Source organism: Erinaceus europaeus, chromosome 12, assembly GCF_950295315.1.
Source record: "Erinaceus europaeus chromosome 12, mEriEur2.1, whole genome shotgun sequence".
In the NCBI taxonomy this organism is placed as follows: Eukaryota; Metazoa; Chordata; class Mammalia; order Eulipotyphla; family Erinaceidae; genus Erinaceus; species Erinaceus europaeus.
The window spans coordinates 12,097,062-12,118,572 of record NC_080173.1 but is presented as its reverse complement, the minus strand read 5'-3'; the positions used below and the strand labels follow the sequence as shown (position 1 = coordinate 12,118,572).

At 43.4% G+C, this 21,511-nt stretch overlaps 1 protein-coding gene and 1 pseudogene across 1 annotated transcript in view; both read left to right on the top strand.

The window, feature by feature from the left end:
• Window positions 1-3,017: 3,017 nt before the first annotated feature.
• GRB2 (growth factor receptor bound protein 2) overlaps window positions 3,018-21,511 on the top strand; it is a 78,099-nt gene continuing 59,605 nt past the window's right edge. Inside the window, exons 1-2 of the mRNA XM_016189137.2 lie at window positions 3,018-3,204; window positions 14,982-15,199. Coding sequence (XP_016044623.1) covers window positions 15,122-15,199 — 78 coding nt within the window. The 5' untranslated portion in view covers window positions 3,018-3,204; window positions 14,982-15,121. The remainder of the gene's footprint in view (window positions 3,205-14,981; window positions 15,200-21,511) is intronic.
• Window positions 20,337-21,185, top strand: LOC103115079 (high mobility group protein B1-like; annotated as a pseudogene).

Genomic DNA, 21,511 nt, shown 5'->3' with positions numbered 1-21,511 from the left:
TAGAAGAAGAAGAAGAAGAAGGAGAAGGAGAAGGAGAAGGAGAAGGAGAAGGAGAAGGAGAAGAAGAAGAAGAAGAAGAAGAAGAAGAAGAAGAGGAAGAAGAAGAAGAACTATCGCCAGTAGAGGTGTGATGCTTTTAATACATACCATGTAGTAAACAGATGATCCTCTTGTTAATTGTGAGAATAAACTCTTATCTCCTGCCCAGAAAATTTGAGACATTACACATCATTTGACAATGAAATTTAAACTGTGCCTTGCCTCTCCTTTCCTCCTCCTTAAACTCTGGCCAGTCTGAAATATTGGTTGCTTCTGTCATTCTTCCTCCTTTGCAATTGAAACACCAAGTCCTCCCTGATACCTTGGTGCCAAGAACAGGTCCCTCCTCTGCAGTCCTATTTATAGTTCAATTGCTCTTAGGACCAACTGTTTAGTTCTAAAGACTAGGCAACCCTCCTCTAGGTTATAAATGGCAGAAAGCAGAGGTTTTGTCAAATTCATTTTTTTTTTCTTTTGGCTCAATAGTGGGCCTTGTTCAAAGCTGATGCACAATAATTACTTAGTGAAAGACTAATTCATTTTCTTTATTTCTATGCCCTTGATGTCACTCTCGACTCAGATGTTTGGTTATGCTCATCTCAATGCTACTTTGTTGGCATCCAGAGAACACATTACCATTCAATGCATTCTGTTCTCTTCTTTAATTGGAAAAGACTTGGAACTGAAAGTAAGAGTTACTTCTCCAAGCCACATCTTTTGCCATCTCTCCGTATTCATCCTTCCCCAAATAGGAATAGAACTACTCATTGTGATACAGAAGATGAGTCCCATGCCTCTGGTGCTTTGGACGTACCCTTCCCGTTGCCTGAAAAGCCCTTACCTCTACTTCTTTGTCTGACAAACTCCTCCAAAACTTTGTTCAGATATCACCTTCTGTGTGTGGATTTTTCTTATGTGGGCAGAATTACAACCTCCTTTTTCTTCTTCCATCTTTTTAAAATCTTCCACAGCATTTTCCAAACAAGTTTATTAAAATATATATTAATTTTTATATTAATATAATAAATATGTTTATTTATGGGGAAGAATCAGAGCATCACTATGGTACATGCAATGCTGGGGATTGGCTCAAGACCTTCTCCTTCTCCTTCTCCTTCTCCTTCTCCTTCTCCTTCTCCTTCTCCTTCTCCTTCTTCTTCTTTTTTGCCTCCATGGTTATCACTGAGGCTTGATGCCTGCACTACGAATCCACTGCTCCTGGAGGCCATTTTTTCCATTGTATAGGATAGGACAGAGAGAAATTGAGAGAAGAGGGGAAGACAGAAGGGGAAGAGAAAGATAGACACCTGCAGACCTGCTTCATCTCTTGTGAAGTGACCTCCTTGCAGATGGGGAGCCAGAAACTCGAACTAGGATCCTTGTCTCGTGCACGCGCACTATGTGTGTTTAACCGGATGAGCTACCACCAGGTCCCCTCAAGACCTTATTCTTTCCACCTACTTCCCTTCTTATCTCTCTCACCCTAAAATAAAATACTGAAAAAAATCAAAAAAGAAAATGGCCATTCAGTGGTCCGGAAGGTGGCGCAGTGAATAAAGCATTGGACTTTAAATAAAGCAGGAGGTCTTGAGTTCAATCTCTGGAAGCATGTGTACCAGAGTGATGTCTGGTTCTTTCTCTCCCCCTCTTTCTCATAAATAAATACATAAATAAATAAATAAATAAATAAATAAGAGCTTTCTTTTTAAAGAGGTCATTAGGAGCAGTGGGGTCGTTCAGGTGCAGAACCCTAGTGATAACCCTGATATATATGGGGAAATAGCTCACCTTGGTAGTGTGACTGTTTTGCCATTGCAGCCCACATGGGAGCTTAGCACCCAGCACGTTGGAGGATACTTCAGTGCAATGGCTCCCCTCCTCTTCTCCCTCTGCCTTTCTGCCTCTCTGTTTCTCTACCTCTATCAGAAAAGCCAGAAGCACTGAAGTTCCAATGATGACAAAAAAGAAAGAAAAAAAGAAGATAAGTTTATTTATGAGGTTGTGAGAGGCTTTAGCACTGTTCTGCACCGTATGTGGTGCCTGGGATGGAATCCTGGGCTTGCAAGAGCTGCATTCTATCCACTGACCCACCTCTTTGACAGCCACCAGATAACTATAACATTACTTACACCATAATTATTAATTTTGTAATCTTCCCCCACTTCTATAGACTGTAAATTTCGTGAGGGCCAGGATTTCTGTACTGTCTAGTAAGGGGTTATTATATATCAGGCACTTGGTGCAATCAGCTTTAGAGGACAAATTCTTTTTTTTTTAAAGATTAAAAAAAATATTTTATTGCAACAACTAGGGCAACAAAAAGGGGGAAAAATGGCCTCCAGGAGCGGTGGATTCATGGTGCAGGCACCGAGCCCAGCAATAACCCTGGAGGAAAAAAAAAATTATTTATTAATGAGAAAGGAGGAGAGAGAGAAAGAACCAGACATCGCTCTGGTACATGTGCGGCCGGGGATTGAACTCAAGACATCATGCTTGAGAGTCCAATGCTTTATCCACTGCGCCACCTCCCGGACCACAAGAACAAATTCTTGAACCCAACAGATATTATAGTTTGGATCAGATTCTCAAATATTTCAAAATTTGCCCCTCTATTTGGAGGGTTTCATGCTGCAACGAGATCCCTAGATTGCGTGGATTTGGCGGAAGGAAGGTGAAGGGAAAGTGATTAGGCGGTGGGTAGGAGTTACTTCTGCAGGATGAGCTGTTACTCACCCACTCCGGCACCTAGAGGTTGACAGCGAACTGGGGGCGGGGCCACGACAGCGCCACCTGCTGCGGGGCGGTCTGACGCATGCGCCCTGGCGACTACTGGCCTACCTGCGGGGGCCGGACCCAAGCGGAGCGCTTGCGCTCTGGATCCTTTCCGCCCGGGGAAGTCTCGCGGGGGCGGGCCAGGGCAGGGCCGTGCGGGGAAGTTCTCGCGGGACTCTGAGAGGAGCGGAAGCAAGGCTGCTGCGCTGCTTCGGCGACCGGGCGGTGGCAGTGGTGGTGGTGGCGGCGGTGGCGGCGGCGGCAGTGGCCCTTTACGGTGGCGGCGACGGCGGCTGGGACAGGCGCTGCCCGCGGGTAGCAGCAGGGCGTCGGCGGCCGCTCGCATTGCTGCGGAGGGGCTGGCCGAGCGCGGAACTCAGAAGCGACGCTACGGTGAGTGCGGTGGCGGCGCTGCTCCGGTGCCTCTTTCTCCGGGTTCGGTGGAGAAGGGTCCCCTGGGCCCCGCTGGGGGCTCGCCGGCAGCCCCGGGGGTCTGGGCCCGGGCAGGCCCGGGCGCTGCGGCTGCACGTTTCCCGGGTCGGGGCGCTTCCTTCCTGGGGACCGTGCTCACTTCGCCCTCGGCTCGGCTGGCAGCCGGGCTCCCGGGGTCGGGCTGGGGGTGGGCGCGCCCGGTCCCTCTCGGCGCCGTCAGGGCCGCGGGGTGCCCCTTCCGTGAGTCCGTCGGACCCGGCCCGGCGGCGGCGGCCGCGAATGTGGTTGATGCTCGTCGACCTGCGCCGCCACCACGTCACCCGCTCCCGGTGTCTGCGGCCGCGACCTACAAGGATCCCGGCAGCCGGCGCCCCGCGAGGCCCCTTCGCTTCTGTCCTTTTTTTTTCTTTTTTCTTTTTTCTTTTCTGGTAGTGGGGGACTCCTCTGAAACGTGTTTATTCAAAACAAAACAAAACAACAAAAAAACAACAAGCAGCCTTTGGTTGCAGTGTTCGGAGGGAAGATTTCCGTGGGAGAAAGAGAGAAGCAGCGCTGTCTTTTTTAAAAGTTGGTTTGTTTCCTTTCCCCCTTTGCGACTGTGTTTAGGGAGTTATTTGAGCTCGGCTTTGGACGCTATCAAAGTGCAATTTGCAAAGGGGCTGAAGTGCACTCGAGGTGAAAGCCCTTTGGTACTTGGGACTCTCAGAAAAGGAAGAAGATACACTAGAGCAATCACCATAGTCTCTCTGACTTTCTTTCCCCCCTTCTGCTTTCGAATTCACCGTTCGTTGCCTTCCATTTCTACTTTTCGAATCCACTACCCACATTAGATGTTGACTTGAGTGATGCAAGTCATTTGCCTCTACCCCCCCCCTCTCTCTTGCTCTCTCTCGCTCTCTCTTTTTCTTCTCTAATCTACTTCCCCTTCCTCTTTATTGTCCCCTCTCTGGCATAGGTTTTTCATTTCTTTCTTCCTTCCCCCCCCCCCTCCTGATTGGCACAATTCGTTTTCTCATTTGAAGATTCTGATTTTGATGCCAGGAAGATACCCTTTCCTGCTTTATCCTTTAAGTGTGTTCCTTCAGTCAGCCAGAAGGGTTGCTCGAGAGCCACCCAAAACTTAAAATCACCCACTCCCCTTGGGGACCAGGAAGCTGAAAGGATTGGATCCGGCAGGCAAATAAATAATAAGCACTGCTATTAGGTACAGTTGTAGCTTGTGTTATTGATGTCTTAGTTATTTCTTCATAGTAAGATCATACTTTTGTGCCGGATTCTTCTTGTTTTCTTGTGTCTCTTTTTATAGCAATAAGGAAGGTTGGGTTAATTATTTGAGACGTGACCTTTTTTTTTTTTTTTTTTTAACCAAAAAACTGCTCAGTTCTGACTTGTAGTGGTGCTTGGACCATTGGTCCTGAAACCTAACAGCTTCAGGCTTGAAAGTCTTTTGCATAACCATTATGCTCTCTTCCTGGCCCATGACTGCTTCTTCTTTTTAAATTTCATTTTATGCATTTCACACGAGATAGTTTTACATGAAAGAGAGAAGTTAAGAGTACCAGTCTTGAACATTTGGTGCCAAGGGTTGAACCAGGAGCTTCAGGCATGCAGAAACTTTGCACTCTACCAACGTCACTATTTCCCTAGCCTTGCTAGGACTTCTTTTTGACTTTTAAAAGAAGTTAATGTTACACAAAGGAAAGACTAGGAAAGGAAAAAAAAAAAAAGCCACTGACCTGTATTACAAAAGAATTAAGGGATGTGAAATTTTGGGGGACGAGCACTAACACTGATGAATTAGAGGTTGCCCAATTTAATAGTTCTTCTGTAGGCTTTTCAAAAAAGAAAAAAGAGAAGACCCCACCAATGTGTCCTGGAGCTCTGCTTCCCCAGAGACCCACCCTACTAGGGAAAGAGACAGGCAGACTGGGAGTATGGACCGACCAGTCAACGCCCATGTTCAGCGGGGAAGCAATTACAGAAGCCAGACCTTCCACCTTCTGCAACCCACAGTGACCCTGGGTCCATGCTCCCAGAGGGATAGAGAATAGGAAAGCTATCGGGAGGGGGTGGGATATGGAGATTGGGTGGTGGGAATTGTGTGGAATTGTACCCCTCCTACCCTATGGTTTTGTTAATTAATCCTTTCTTAAATAAAAAAAATTTTTTTAAAAAAGAATAGTGAAAAAAAAAAGAAAAATGAGGCATCTTATCCTATACATCTATAGTAATCTGCTTACTTTGTCATAATTGTTGGTTTCCTTTTTGAAAGACCTTTTTTAAAAATTTTATTAATTCAATGTATAGGATGGAGAGAAATTGAGAGCAAAGTGGGATAGAGAGTGAGAGAGACTGCAGCACTGCTTCACCACTAGTGAAGCTTTTCCTCTGCAGCTGGGGACTGGGGGCTTGAATCTAGGTCCGTGTTCATGGTAACATGCACTTAATATATATGGGTGCACCACCCAGCCCTGGTGGCTACTTCTCCTTTTTTTTTTTTTTTTTTTGTTCAGAATTGACTGAATTCCCCCCTCCTATAAAAAGTTCTTATAAACTGCTTTTTATTATTGTTATTATCTTTATTTGTTTATTGGATAGAGACAGCCAAAAAGCAAGAGCAAAGGGTGAGAGAGACAGACACCTGCAGCCCTGCTTTGCCACTCACGAAGCTTTTCCCCTACAGGTGGGGACAGGGGACTCGAACCCTTTTCCTTGCACATCGTAACATGAGAAAGCTTCATATGCTTCAAATGCAGCCTACTTTTCCAAGTAGATTCAGATTTGAGGGATTTCTAGGTCCTTAAATTTTTTTTTATATTTTATTTAATTATTTATTTAAATATTTCCTTTTTATTTTGGATAGAGACAGATAAAATTGAGGGGGGGGGAAGACACGCGCCACACTGCTGTACCACTAGTGAAGCTCTTCCCCCATATAGGTGGGAACCAAGGGCTTGAACTCAGGTCTTGTGCACTGTACACTTAACTGGGTGCACCACTGCCCGGCCCTGGATTACCAGGTTTTAACATGACTGGTGAATGGTACTTAGAAATTTTAGCAGTACTTTCTGTGATTATGTTAATGTTGTTCGGTAATAATTCTGTTTTGTGATACTTGGCCTCACACATGAGTGATTTCATCACTTCCGGGTCCATTTTTTCTCGTTCTCTTTATTTCAGAGAGACAAAGATTGGGAAAGACACCATAGCACTGCTCCACCATTAAGGGAGCTTCCCCTGGTGCAGTCCATGTGGTATTACCATTTGAATTCAGGTGGTCCGGGAGATGGTGCAGTAGAGAGAGCATTGGCATTGAGCTTGGGACCTCATCCTTGAGAGTCCGGCCCTTCATCCACTGTACTACCTCTTGGGCTTCTTTTTAAAAAGAGCTGGGTGGTGGTGCCCCTGGTGGAGCACACATGTTACAATGTGCAAGGACCCAGGTTCAAGCCCCTGGTCCCCACCTGCAGGGGAAAACAGGGCTGTAGGTGTCTGTCTGTCTGTCTCTCTCCCTAACAACCCCTTCCTTCTCAATTTCTGGCTGTCTCTATCCAATAAACAAATAAAGACAATAAAAATTTTTAAAAACACGTAAGCTTTATATAAATGTATATATAGTTTTAGACATGAAAGTCTTTTTTCATAACCGTTAAGCTGTCTTTCCAGCCCCCAAGTAGATGTTATTCCCATTTTTCAGCTAGGGAATAATGGAGGTTAGAAAATAGAAATTATTTCTCCAGTATCACTCAGTTTGAAAGTGGTAAAGCAACAGTTGAAGCCAAGTCTAACTCAGTATGATTTTTATGTTTTTTATCCATGGGGATCCCTTTCAGAACCCCTTTGGATGCCTGTGTTTATAGTATGGAACCCTTCATGTACTATGTTTTTGCCTTGACATATATACCTATGATAAGGTTTGATTATAAATTAGAAACATGCACAGTGCTAATACAGTGTGATAAGAGTGATGGAAATATGTAGACTGTTAAAACATCTTGCTGTATACGGTATTTTTGACCTTAGGTTAAAAATCAGGTCATGGGGAGTCGGGCGGTGGCGCAGTGGGGTAAGCGCACGTGGTGCAAAGCGCAGGGACCAGCGTAAGGATCCTGGTTCGAGCCCCCGGCTCCCCACCTGCAGGGGAGTCGCTTCACAGGCGGTGAAGCAGGTCTGCAGGTGTCTATCTTTCTCTCCCCCTCTCTCTCTCTGTCTTCCCCTCCTCTCTCCATTTCTCTCTGTCCTATCCAACAACGAATTGCGTCAACAAGGGCAATAATAATAACCACAACGAAGCTACAAGGGCAACAAAAGGGGGCAAAAAATGGCCTCCAGGAGCAGTGGATTCATGGTGCAGGCACCCAGCCCAGCAATAACCCTGGAGGGGAAAAAAAAAAAAAATCAGGTCATGGCAGCCAGGGAGGTGACACAGTTGGGTGGAGCACCTGACTTGCAAGCATGAGGTCCCAAGTTCAGTCCCCAGTATTGAATATATAATAGTAATGCTTTGGTTCTCTCTCTCTCATTCATAAGTAAATCTTTTTTTTTTAAAGATTTTATTTAGTTATTAATAAGAAAGGAGGAGAGAGAAAAAGAACCAGACATTACTCTGGTACATGTGATACCGGGGATTGAACTCAGGACCTCATGTTTGACAGTCTGATGCTTTATCCACTGCACCACCTCCCGGACCACAGTAAGTAAATCTTAAAAAGAAAACGAAACTTTGGATAATGGTGAACCACTGTACACGCTTTAGTAAAACCGCTGAAAATAGAATCAAAGTGGATAGTGTACAAACCCAAAGTTTTGAATTGGCGAAGCAGTGCAGTGGGTTGGGTGCCTGTCTTGCTAAGTGCATGGGCCAGGTTTGCATCCCAGCACCACATAAGAGTGCCTCGGCACCGGGGGAAATTCTGGTGCCTCTCCCTCTGAATGAAAGTGTTGTCTTCAGGGTAGTGAAATCTCAAATACACGAGGCCTCAGCTTTAACTGTGCCTATGGACCTGGGTTTGAGCCCCTGGCCAGCATATGGGAGCACCACTGGAGGGAAGTTTCATGAGTGGTGAAGCAGTGCTGTGCTCCCTCCTCCTCCTCTCTTGACTTTCACCCTCTTTGGGGGAGGGGAGGGTGGACAGATCTTCCAGGAGACTGAAGTTGTGTAGGCATGAAGCCCCAGAGAAGGCCTGGTAGCAAAAGCGAAAAAGAAAAACAGTATTAGCTATGAGGCTCAGAGATGCCTGACTCACTGTGTAAAGTTCACATTTCATAATGCTTGAGGACCTGAGTTCAAGTCACTGCATGGCATCATTATGCAGAGGGTGGTGCTGGGACTCATGCATGGCAAGGCAGATGCCCTACCTGGTGAGCTGTTCCTCAGAACCTTTCTTTTCCTTTTCTTCTCTTTCTTTCTTTCTTTTTTTTTTCTTTTTTTGGCCTCCAGGGTCATTGCTGGGGCTCGGTGCCTGCACTATGAATCCACTGCTCCCGGAGGCCGTTTTTCCCATTTTGTTGCTTTCGTTGCCCTTGTTGCTGTTATTGTAGTTGATTGAGCGGGAGAAAAAAAGACTCCCGCAGACCTGCTTCACCACTCATGAAGCACCCCCCCCCCCACTCAGGCCCTCCCCTCTCAATTTCTCTTGGGGGCCACTTTTTTTTTTCCACCAGGATTATTGCTGGGGCTCAGTGCCTACCCTACCAGTCCACCACCGCTTGGCAATCATGTTTTCCTTTTCATTTTACTTGGTAGGACAGAGAAATTGAGAGGGGAGGGAGAGATTGAGTGGGAGAAAAAAAGACTCCCGCAGACCTGCGTTACACTCATGAAGCATCCCCCCGCAGTTGGCGAGTGGGGCTCAAACCCAAGCCCTTGCAAATGGTGACGTGTGTGCTAAGCCGGGTGCCGGGTGTGCCAACACCCAGTTCCCTTAATTTGTATTTTACTAGAGCCCTGCTCAGCTCTGGCTTATGGGGCTGTGGGGGATTGAACCTGGAACTTTGGAGCTTCCGGCACAAGAGTTTCTTTGCATAACCATTATGCTATTTACCCCCACCCTAATTTGCAGTATTTATGTGGGGGCAATGAAGGGAGGACAGAGCATTTGCTCAGTTCTGGCCTCAGGAAGTGTGAGGGATTGAATCTGCAGCCTCTGGAGCCTTGGGCATACATACACATTGGCATTCTAAAAGACTCATCTGTCTCCTTAACTCAAAGTTGGAGTTTGTAGTAATGAAACTGAATACCTTTACATGTATTTTAAGTAGAGTTACACTTTAACTTCTCTTTAGTGACATAGTGTCAAGTGTTAGTCAAAGCTCTTCATCTAATTTTTTTTTAAGAATTTATTTATTTATTTATTTATTTATTTTAAGATAGGAGGAGAGAAAGAACCAGACATCACTCTGGCACATGTGCTGCCACGGATCGAACTAAGGACCTCATGCTTGAGAGTCCAAAGCCTTATCACTGTGCCACCTCCCGGACTACTCTTCATCTCATTTTTATCATCTAACTTAATGGTAGAGTCTTATGAAGTAGGTGCTATTATTCCTGTTTTACAGATGAAAAAACTGGAGCTTGCTTAAAAAGTTTTGCCCAAAATGATAGCTGGTAAGCATCAGGGTTATTGAATCCCCTGATCATCCTGCCATTAGAGACCTACCAGACTTAACACTCAAGCTTCACTGGCCTATATTTTATTTTCTGTGAAATTTGGGAGGGAAAGAACTAAATAGAAGAAAGGAAATAAAACACTACAGACTGTAGTTTAGGATACAGTGCATATTGCTTAGAATGCACAATTCAAGCTGGGCTTAACTCTGTTAAAATTTACTGCTATAAATGGCTACAGATGAGGGAGGCGCTTGCTTACGTCTGGCTTGTTGGCTTTCCTCTTCTCTCATTTAAAAAGAGTAAACAAAAGTATCCTGTAGCCTTGTTCCCAGAAATAACCATTGTATCATCTAATTTTATTAGTGACTTAATATTGATATACAAAATTGTAAGATAATGGGTATTATTCCTCTCCATTCCCACCAACGAAATTCTGTATCCCCATTCCCTCTGTTGGAAACTAGTATTTCTCACAGGGTTGCAGACAGGGATTTTTTTTTTCTGTGACTCTCTGTGTGTGTGTATATATATATTTGCCCATTTTTCTTCTTATAGTCCTGTCTTCTTTCTAAGTCACAGCTACACCTATTGCTACTTCTGAATGCCTTTTATTTTATTTTATTTATTTTATTTTATTTGCATCCAGGGTCATCACTGGGGCCCGGTGCCTGCACCACTGTACCTGGAGGCCATGTTTCTCATTTTTGTTGCCCTTGTTGTTATTGTTTGCCATTGCTGCTGCTGCTGTTGGATAGGACATAGAGATACTGAGAGAGGTGGGAGAGGAAGATGCAGACCTGCTTCACTGCTTTTGCCCTTCATCTTTTTCATCCTCTCTCTCGGTCCTGATGGAGTTGGAGTTCAGAGCCCTCTGTTCATCTTCCCGCTATCATTTCTGCACTGCTGGGGGAGAACTAACCATGGTTAAGCTTTGTGGTTTTCTTTACAGTGCGCATGTGCACATGTGTCTATGATGTTGCTTTACAAAAGTAGTATAAAGTATAATTTTTCTGCAGTTTTTGTTTTTCTTATTTTTTTTCTGCAAGGGCTTTGCCATGTCTTCACAAGTCCTAGTAGACTTTTTTTCCCTTCTATTTAGTCATAGAAAGGCAAACACTAGAAGAAGTCATAGAAACATTGATTGTGCTTGCTTTTCCTGTCTGCGTCTCACAAAGCTATAGTTATGTGAAACACAATTTTCAAGAATGTTCCTCTGTTTAAGTTTTCTCTAGGAAGTCTGTGAGAGATGAGTTGAGTAACTTGTGTCATGACCTCTCTAGGTTTTTATACTGCGACTGCAGTATTCTTTCTGCAGTATTTCACACCTTCTTAACTGTTGGGAGCAGACAGACCAGAAATGTAAGGTCTCAGATTGTCCAGCCTTGCTTACCTTCCAGATATGGACAGCAGTCGCTGCTTCTACTAAGTGACTTCTTGAACATCCTGTCTAAAGGAAGTCGACCTCAGCAGTGAGAAATAGTCATTTTGCCTTTCTGATGAGAAAAGATGACAGCTTGGCCCCGCCCTGTGGTGGCCAGTGTGTGGAGAAACGGCACTGTCACCTCCTGCTAGTGGAGGTCTGTACCAGTCATCTTTGTATTTTATTAGATAGAGACAGAACTTGAGAGGGCAAGAGAGAGAGAGAGATACATGTAGCACTGCTTCACTACTCTTGAAGCTTTCCCCCTGCAGGTGGGGGGAGGGGGGTAGGACCCAGACCCTTGAACAAGGTTATATGTGTGCTTAATCTTGTGTGCCACTGATGGTTCCCAGTCAACAGTCTAACATGTGGCTTGATTATAGGTATCAGAACATCAAATCACTCAGCATTTTTCCTTTTGCTTATCTTGCTCAGTAAACTATTCCTCTGACCCCTCATGATGTTGTATTAAGTCCCAACAATCAGACCTGGAGGCCAGTTAAAAACATGCTTAGGTCAGGGTATGGGAGATATTGGAGGGCACATTGCAGAGATTTTGAGGCTTTTTTTTTTTTTAATATTTATTTCTTTATGAGAGGGAAGGAGGGAGAGTCAGAGCATTACTCTGACACGTGTTGCTTGGGATAGAACTCAGGACCTCATGCTTGAGAGTCCAACACCTTATCCATTACACCGAGCTACTGGATCTTTTATTTTTTTTAAATAAATAAAAGGCACATACACACATTATGCAAAATAGGAAAAGCAGTTATTTGTGCTGAAGAAAAATGGAAAGATTTTACTAGAAGTTTAGTTGTAATACATTATTTAAATTACTAATGAGCAGTATTTTTAAAAATTAAAAATATTTATTTATTATTAGATAGGGACAGAAATTAGGAAAGGGGAAGAAGTAGAGAGGGAAAGAGGCAGACATCTGCAATCTCGCTTCAGTGCCAGTAAAGTATCCTTGAAGGTGGGGACCAGGGACTTGAATCTGGGTCCTTATGCATTGTAATGTGAACAATTAACCAGGTGCACCACCACCTGGCCCCAAGAGCAGTATTTTTAGAAAGTATTTTATTTATTAATGTGAGAGAGAACACCAGAGCATGACTCTGGCTTGTGGTGGTACAGGGGATTGAACCTGGGACTTTGGAGCCACAGGCTTGAGAGTCTCTTTGTATAACCATTTTGTTATCTGCTTCTGCCAAGGGATTGAATTTGGGACCTTGTGCTTGAGAATCCAACACTTTTTCCACTCTGCCACTCCCTGGACCACATGAGCAGTATTTTGTAATAACTACTCTAACTAAATTTGTAATGTTGGGATGAGGCAAGGGGGATTGGCCATTGTGAAACTGCTCGGTCTTGATCTTTCAGGTGGTAGTTAGTGGATGGAATATATTAAAATACAGAAGTGAAGTTATATTATTTAGAAATATAAGTTGTGGTCCGGGAGGTGGCGCAGTGGATAAAGCATCTGACTTCCAAGCATGAGGTCCTGAGTTCAATCCCCAGCAGCACATGTACCAGAGTGATGTCTGGTTCTCTCTTTCTCTCCTCCTGTCTTTCTCATTAACAAATAAATAAAATCTTTAAAAAAGAAAAGAAATATAAGTAAATAAAAAGAAAAACAATTGAAGGAGATTGCTTGATCGTTAGTGTTGGGGTACAGAACTGCTTTTTTCCTATGCCCTTTAATACTCTGACTTAAAATTAAATGCATGGGATTGCAGGAGACAGTCTATTGGTTATGCAAAAAAGACTTTGAAGTCTGAGGCTCCAGAGTCCCAGGTCCATCCCCACATCACTGTAAGTCAGAGCTGAGCAGTGTTCTGCTCAGGTCTCTTTCTCACTGTATATTTCTCTTTTTACATCTCTCTCTTAATAAAATATATCCAAAATTAAAAGCATGGATTCATTTGACAAAAGAATAGTGACACAAAATATAAATATAGGCTGTTAAAGGTACACAGAGATGCCCAGGGACTAATCTTTTTTTTTTTTTTTTTTTTTTTGTGTGTGTGTGTGTGTGTTTTTAAATATTTTATTTATTTATCAATGAGAGGGATAGGAAGAGAGAGAGAGAGAGAAAGAACCAGACATCACTCTGGTACATGTGCTGCCAGGGATTGAACTCAGTACCTCATGCTTGAGAGTCCAGTGCTTTATCCACTGCGCCAGCTCCCGGACCACTCATCTTTGTTTTGTTAAATTTACTGTATTTGTCGGAATTCCTGTTTCCTCCCCTCTCCTCAAACCAGTATCACATAAGACACCCCAGGTATGAGCTGAGAGAATAAACATTGTTTTGGTTTATTGGTTCACTTGCAGTAGAGTGGCCTTCAGAATTTGTCTGAAGGGTTTATTATTACCAGGTGATTTCTTTCCATCTCGCTCATACTAATTTCCCTCTCACCTTAATATTCCCAGCAGGTTTACTGCTTATTCCATTCGCAGCTCTGCCTGATTAGTGCCCCAATTGTTAACTTTAGAACAAAAGAATAATAATCACTCTGCCCCTCAAATGAGTTCTTGGCTAGATGGTAGTTATATAAGAAGGGTGTCACTATAAATAATCTGCCCCTGTTCTGCCAGTGTCAGTGTTGTTTTCTGCTTTTATTTAGCCTGTAGGAAAACCGATCAGACAAGAATAGGACTATTTCCCTTCAGTTCCGCAAAGGTATTGATTGTGTTCCACACTCACAGCTGGAGGCGCTATATTACAGCAGCAGTGCAGTTTGTATAGGTATAGTGCTTGGGCTGAAGAAAGCAGCTAGCCGTTCGCAGGCTATGTATGGACCAGACATTCATTTGACTTGTTTTTGGCACCATGTTCTTGCATTTTCTTTCCCTAAACAGCACTATCTGGCTGCTTTGATTTTGAAGGGGAAAAAAGGATTCTCTTGGGTATAGATGAAGACTTCAGCTTTGTGTTCCTTAGGCTACTTAGAATGCTGAGGCAACTTCTGGAATGCTGAACCTCCCGGCACATAGGCATAGGCACTGAGTTGCAGTGTGGAGGGAATCCTCTCTGTCCTAGATCTCTACCAGCAGAAGAAACTTTTCCTGTCTACTGGAATTGAGCTCTGGTCAGGGGAGCTTGCTGATCCCATTGAGAGCTGTCTGTTTCAAGTAGCAAATTGAATGAGGAGATAATTCCTCAGCTCACATCGTTCTTGTTACTTTTCCAAGGAGCAGACTACGGTCAGCTTATGTGAAGAGTTATGCAGCTCAAGACCAAAGCTTTCATTTTATGCTTCTTGACTGTTTGTAGGGAGGAAGGAGGGAGATGGGCCTGCTGGACTGGAAAAGGTAGAAATGCCCTCCTCAGTTTGAGGCTTTTCAGTGGACTGCATTTCGTGCCTGGAGAAGAGTGGGTAAGGGGCGAGGGAGGAAAGGCGGAGACTGAACCGGGACTGGAGCCGGTTCCTGCACGCAGCAGTGCACACCCAGCAGGAAGGAAGAGGAAGTGTGTTCTGGAATCGTTGGAGCTGCCTCCGCCATTGGCCGGTGGGCCTGTCAGTCGCCTGGGGGCTGAGGCTGAAAAGAGGAAGAAGATCTGGGCTCTAGCCTGGAAGGGAGGGAGGAGGGCTGAGCCTGACTGAGCCAGGGGGCGTGGGGGCTGGGACAGCAGGCCGATTGGCAGGGCGGGGCTGCCTTCGATCCCGGCCACTTCTCTCAGTCATCTCTCTTCTGATTCAGGGTAACATTGTGTGTCCTGGAGTGCAGAATCCAGTCCCAGAAGATAGGCGAGGCTGAATCCAGAGCGCTGGGTTGCTTCAGCAGGGAAGACTCCCTCCCCCCCCCTGCTTCAGGCTGCTGAGCCCTGAGCAGTGCTCAGAATGGAAGCCATCGCCAAATATGACTTCAAAGCTACTGCAGACGACGAACTGAGCTTCAAAAGGGGAGACATCCTCAAGGTAAGTGTGGATGCCAAGCAAATGTCCAGACGGCCTCTCGCACTCAGCTACCTTCTTCTGCCCTGATAAGACAAAGAAGCAGTGCTAGTTCTTTCATTGCCCACTTTGGACACTTACCACTGGGTGTGATCTGCATAACCGAGATAAATACTGAGAATGTTACATATGACTTAAGAGGCTTGGTGTGGTGTATGGCTTTTAACTGCCTTTGTGTGAATGCTTTAAGTATTTCAGTTTGCTTGTCGATATTGATCATATTTCAAGTAAAATCAGAACAATCTGATTGTAGGGAGAAAATATCTGAGTAAATTGGTTTACCATGTAGACTTTAGTTAAGAAAACCTTAAGTTTTTTTATTATTATTTAAAGATGTACTTGAGGTGTTTATGTAGAAGCACTCAGTCTTATTTTAGGTAGTCAAAAGATTTTACATTGTGGAACGTGATCATAGTAGTAGATTAGAAATTAATTACCCCTAGTGTAGAGAGGTTGTTAGAACAATATGTCAAAACTCATTAAAGCACCTCACTGCATTTTTATTCTTTGTTAAAAAAAGAAAGAAAAGACAAAAATGCTAATGGGGTTCTAAATAATAAGGTTCAACTTGCTCTTGTACAAGTCAAATTTTGATTTTCTTGAAAGAAACTTGAGCAGTTACCCCCAAATTAAACTCTTAATTGCACAAAAGAAGCCTGCTGACAGTTTAGAAATACACTTCTTTACAGTTTACAACTCGGTTGGAGCCTCACTATTACATGAGGGTTCACTCTCCACCTGGCACATGCTAATTATGGTGTTCACCCAGTGGGGCAGCTTACCCTTTTGGATACATACTTTATTTTTACAAGGGTGGGTATTACTGAGTAGTGTGTCAACTCCAAAGGAGGAAGACTGGAGTAGAATGTTTGTATATTCACCATCTCGAGTTTTGACTTTTTTTTTTTCCCTCTACACCTTAGTCTGTGGGAATTTGCCACTCATATTTTTACTGCCCCTGAGTGAAATTAGTAGAGTTTTATAAAGAGCGAGAAAACAAAAATGTAGAAATGTCATCCTATATAAACTATGGTCTCATAGTTGTGGGGTGTGTGTGTGTGTGTGTGTGTGTGTGTGTGTGTGTGTGTGTGTGTGTGTGTGTGTGTGTGTGTTAGGTGGTTGCTGGGACTTCACTGCCCTGGGCTGCCTTTTTCAAAGAGGAACACTACTGCTCCGAAGCCTCCCTTGGTACATTAGGGTCTCAAACTTTGGTCAGATGATAAACCTTCACAGGAAAGCTGTCTCAGCAGCTCAGGACTGTTGGTATTTTCCTTTTTAACTTATGTATAAAACAACATGGTACTTTGGTATTTACCACTTTGTTCACATCATTCAAAGCATAAAGTTTTACTTTTGATGTTATCTGTATGCTAGTTTCTTGGTGGTAGTAATATAGTATATATCAGAGAGACCCTTGGGGAGGAAAACATTATGTGTGTTCTTTTCAAATCTGTTTTATGATGTTATACTTACTGCGGGTGTTTTTAAAGTCACTAATTTGACAGCAGATAGAACCAGTTGTGGTTTTTTTGAGTGACATGTCTCCAATTTCTGTTTTCTTAGAGAGCTAAAAGTCAGAACAGATGTAACAGACTACTATCATTCGTACACAGAAGAGGTAATTTGATGTTCTCACGGGTGATTACTGTTCTCAGAAGATCACCTACTAATGCTGAACAAGATTGTAAGATTGACTACTCAAACACTCGTGTTTGTAACCTGCACAAAAATGCTTTGGCTCAAGTTTACTTTTTAGAATTCTCTATTCAACTCATCCTAAAACTTGAACCTGAAGGCCTGGTAGTTCATATTTTTCTCCATTCCATTGCATGTTTAGCATTAAAGTAGCAAATTAAAAGTAAGGATTTGAGGTTCTTTGCTAAGAAATTTCAGACAAGAACTTTCCCTGTTTACTATAACTAAAATTATCGAGACTATGATTTTTTTTTTAAATCTCCCACCTTAAGTCCATAAACTCTTGAACAAGTGTAAAATTCTTTTCTCCTGTCCTATAATTAGAGAAGGTGACAGTGTTTAACGTTCCCCTAGAAATCTGTACAGTGAGAGAAAATGAATCGGACTGTTTTTACTTTCGGGTTTTTTTTAGAGAGAGAAATACATTTTATTTGGCTCTTTCCAGTTTGGTAGCTAGCTGGCATATGAAGTCATAATGCCATTATTGCTTTTGAATGGTGGCCATTAACTGTTTGTTAGTAATCTTGTGGCTTTTCTCCAAAAAAGAAAGATTGATGAGGGATGATACAGTAGTTGCCCTTTGTTTCATAGTTCCCTGAAACAGCTGAGAGTGAAGAGGAAGACCATTGCTTTGTCATAAAAGCTGTTAGTTAAAGAGCAGGACTTTTCCACACTCACTGTTTCATTGGGTGACTTTGTCCTGATCTGATGGATATTGATTGTGAGCGAAAAAATGTTCAGAGGTGTATGGAATAGCCTTAGCCAGTTTAATGTGTTAGAAATAGGAATATGTTTGCCCATGATGAAGGGCACGTTCATGGGATTGAACATACTTTACTTGAAGATAATTAAGTGGAAAGGCATTTGGCCTATGATATCTAGGAGAGTTCAGAAGATTGCATCCTCTCTTACCTGGAGTTCCTGGGTAACTGGTCAGTTCTGACTACTTCTGTAGCCAGCCGCTTCCCTTTCTAGCGACACATTGATTCATACATTGCTGAGAAGAGGGAATATAAAAACATTTTACAGGGATTCTCAAATAGAGCTGTATGCTCCAGTATATATGCCTTTGTTACTTTCCCCTCTCATAAGCTCTGCGTTTTTCTTGGGGGTGGGGGAAGAATGGGAGTCTCCGGGGCTTAGCAAAGTAGAAGGAATTGCTATTTTACCATTGCAGAATGAACCTACATTTCTCACTGATAAAGGCCAGGGTGGAGATAGTCTTGGGGATTCCCTGCTAATGGGGCTCCTGGACAACCTACCCTAAACACAGAAAATGTGAGCTTACACAAAAGTTGCATTTAGGGGCTTAAATGTAGAAGTGGTTCATATGGCGATAATAAGAATTAGAAAACAGCTTCTCTCAAACCGTTCATCCCAGGGAGTCGGGCGGTAGCACAGCGGGTTAAGCGCACATGGCGCAAAGCACAAGGACCAACGTAAGGATCTCGGTTCAAGCCCCCAGCTACCCACCTGCAAGGGAGTCGCTTCACAATTGGTGAAGCAGGTCTGCAGGTGTCTGTCTTTCTTTCCCCCTCGCTGTCTTCCCCTCCTCTCTCCATTTCTCTCTGTCCTGTCCAACAACAACTACATAATCACAGCAACAATAATAACTACAATGATAAAACAACAAGGGCAACAAAAGGGGATAAATAAATGTATAAGAAAAGACTATTAAAAAAAAGTTCATTCCATTCTAGAGCAAACTTTGTGTTCTCTGTGCACACAGACCTTCGACTCTAGAAGAGAACCTTTGTCTCTGTGTCTTTTGCTGTGTCTAGTACTAATTACCTTTACGAGTTTCCTGGATAGCTCTATAAGTTTCACGCAGTGAATACTAGATTCGTTTAGGAAGGAAGAGATTGGGAAGAGCTGAGGAAGTGTTCTTCAAATTGGACATGTAAGATGACTAGGACAGGGTTAAGGAGAAAAGGGAGGAGACAGCTGTGTATGAGATAGGAATGTAGAATAAGCTTGTAGATTGTAACAGAGTGGGACAGAAGGTCAGTTGAGCCAGAGAAGAAAAGCCCAACAAGAGTTTCATCTTGTCCTTAAGCCTAGGAAAGTTTTCAACTGGTGGAGTCTTCTGTGTGTCTAATGAATTAATTACAAGGAGGGAAGCCTAGGAGGCTGCAGTAGTTAGGTTGCCTGCCTAGGTGTACAGAAGTGAGGAATGCAGGAGAGGGTGGTTTGGAAGATGGTGAAAGAAGGAATAATGGAATTTCTACCTGTTCAGCGGGGCTCACTTAAATAAGTCTCCTGCACAATTGAGGAAGAATGTACATTGATCGCAGTAAGACTTTGATTGGTCACAACTTTCACAGTCGCTCTACGTTCTGAATTTCAGTACATAGCCTTATTTCAGATATTTGAATAGTCAAGCCTAGAAAACAAGAGGTTGGGGGGAGTTTTTGTCACTATTTTAAAGTACTATCCTTATTTTTCAAAGCATTTATTATGAGAGCAAGAGAGAACCCAGAGCAAGAGGGAACCCAGAGCCCTGCTCAGCTCTTGCACACGTGGTTTTCAGGGAGAGAATCTAGGGGTCAGGTGGTAGTGGATCAGGTTAAGCGCACATGGCGTGAAACGCGACTTCTGCCACAGGAATCCAGGTTCGAGCCCCCAGCTCCCCACCTGCTGAGGGGGGTCGCTTAACAAGCAGTGAAGCAGGTCTGCAGGTATCTTTTTTTCTCCCCGCCTCTGCCTTCCCCTCCTCTCTCCACTTCTTTCTGTCTTGTCCAACAACAGTGACATCAATAACAACAACAGTAATAACCACAACAACAATAAAACAACAAGGGCAACAAAAGGGGGGGAAAATAGCCTCCAGGAGCAGTAGATTTGCACTGAGCCCCAGCAATAACCCTGGAGGCAGAAAAAAAAACTAGGGCCATAGCCTGTCAGTATATTTTATAGGAGCATTTCTTTGCATATTGATAAAAATTTTGATTTTTATTTATTTACTTTTTTTTTTTTTTTTAACCAGAGCACTGCTCAACTCTAGTTGGTGGTGCAGGGGATCAAACCTAGGGCCTCGGCTGTTTGCATCACCATTTGCTGTCATCGTCCCCCTGAATTTCTGTCAACGTTGTTGGCTAAATCCAGAATATTGTTTGAACTTTAGGAACTTTAGGAATATTGTTTAAACTTTAGGAATCCAGAATATTGTTTAAACTTTAGGAGTATTCATATCAAAATAATTTTGCCTTTCACTCTATTCATTCCCCACCCTGGGTGGGTTCTCTCCTAATAGATGTTTAGAATAAACTTTGGTGTGTGGGGGGGGCAGTGGCACTCCTGGTTAAACGCCCATAATACTATGTGCAAGGACCCCGGCCCAAGCCCCTGCTTCCCACCTGCAGGGGAAAGCTTAAGAATAAACTTTCGGGACAGCCATTGCAGTACATTGAGCTCCATAGAGACAGCGCCGGGGCAAGTGCGAGCCGGACGGGCACTGGGCGACTCTGTGCCTCGTAGAGGAAAAGTAATCAAACGTGGGCAAAGGAGATCCTAAGAAGCCAAAAGGCAAAATGTCATCATATGCATTCTTTGTGCAAACTTGCCGCGAGGAGCATAAGAAGAAGCACCCGGATGCTTCGGTCAACTTTTCAGAATTTTCCAAGAAGTGCTCAGAGAGGTGGAAGACCATGTCTGCTAAAGAGAAAGGAAAATTTGAAGACATGGCAAAGGCTGACAAGGCCCGTTATGAAAGAGAAATAAAACTTATATCCCCCCTAAAGGGGAAACAAAAAAGAAATTCAAGGACCCCAATGCACCTAAGAGGCCTCCGTCGGCCTTTTTCTTGTTTTGTTCTGAGTATCGCCCCAAAATCAAAGGAGAACATCCTGGCCTATCCATTGGTGATGTTGCAAAGAAACTGGGAGAGATGTGGAATAACACTGCCGCAGATGACAAGCAGCCTTATGAAAAGAAGGCTGCTAAGCTGAAGGAAAAATGCGAAAAGGATATTGCTGCCTACCGAGCTAAAGGCAAGCCTGATGCAGCCAAAAAGGGAGTTGTCAAAGCCAAAAAAAGCAAGAAAAAGAAGAGGAGGAAGATGAAGAAGAGGATGAGGATGAAGACGAAGAGGAAGATGATGATAATGAATAAGTTGGTTCTAGCGCAGTTTTTTTTCTTGTCTATAAAGCATTTAACCCCCCTGTACACAACTCACTCCTTTTAAAGAAAAAAATTGAAATGTAAGGCTGTGTAAGGTTTGTTTTTAAACTGTACAGTGTCTTTTTTTTGTATAGTTAACACACTACCGAATGTGTCTTTAGATAACCCCGTCCTGGTGGTATTTTCAATAGCCACTAACCTTGCCTGGTACAGTAAGGGGGTTGTAAGTTGGCATGGAAATTTAAAGCAGGTTCTTGTTGGTGCACAGCTCAAATTAGTTATATATGGGGATGGTAGTTATTTTTTATTATATTTTTTCATCTTCGGTTGTCTATGATGCAGCTTATACGAAATAATTGTTGTTCTGTTAAACTGAAATACCACTCTGTAATTGCAAAAAAAAGAAAGTTGCAGCTTTTTTGTTGACATTCTGAATGCTTCTAAGTAAATACAATTTTTTTA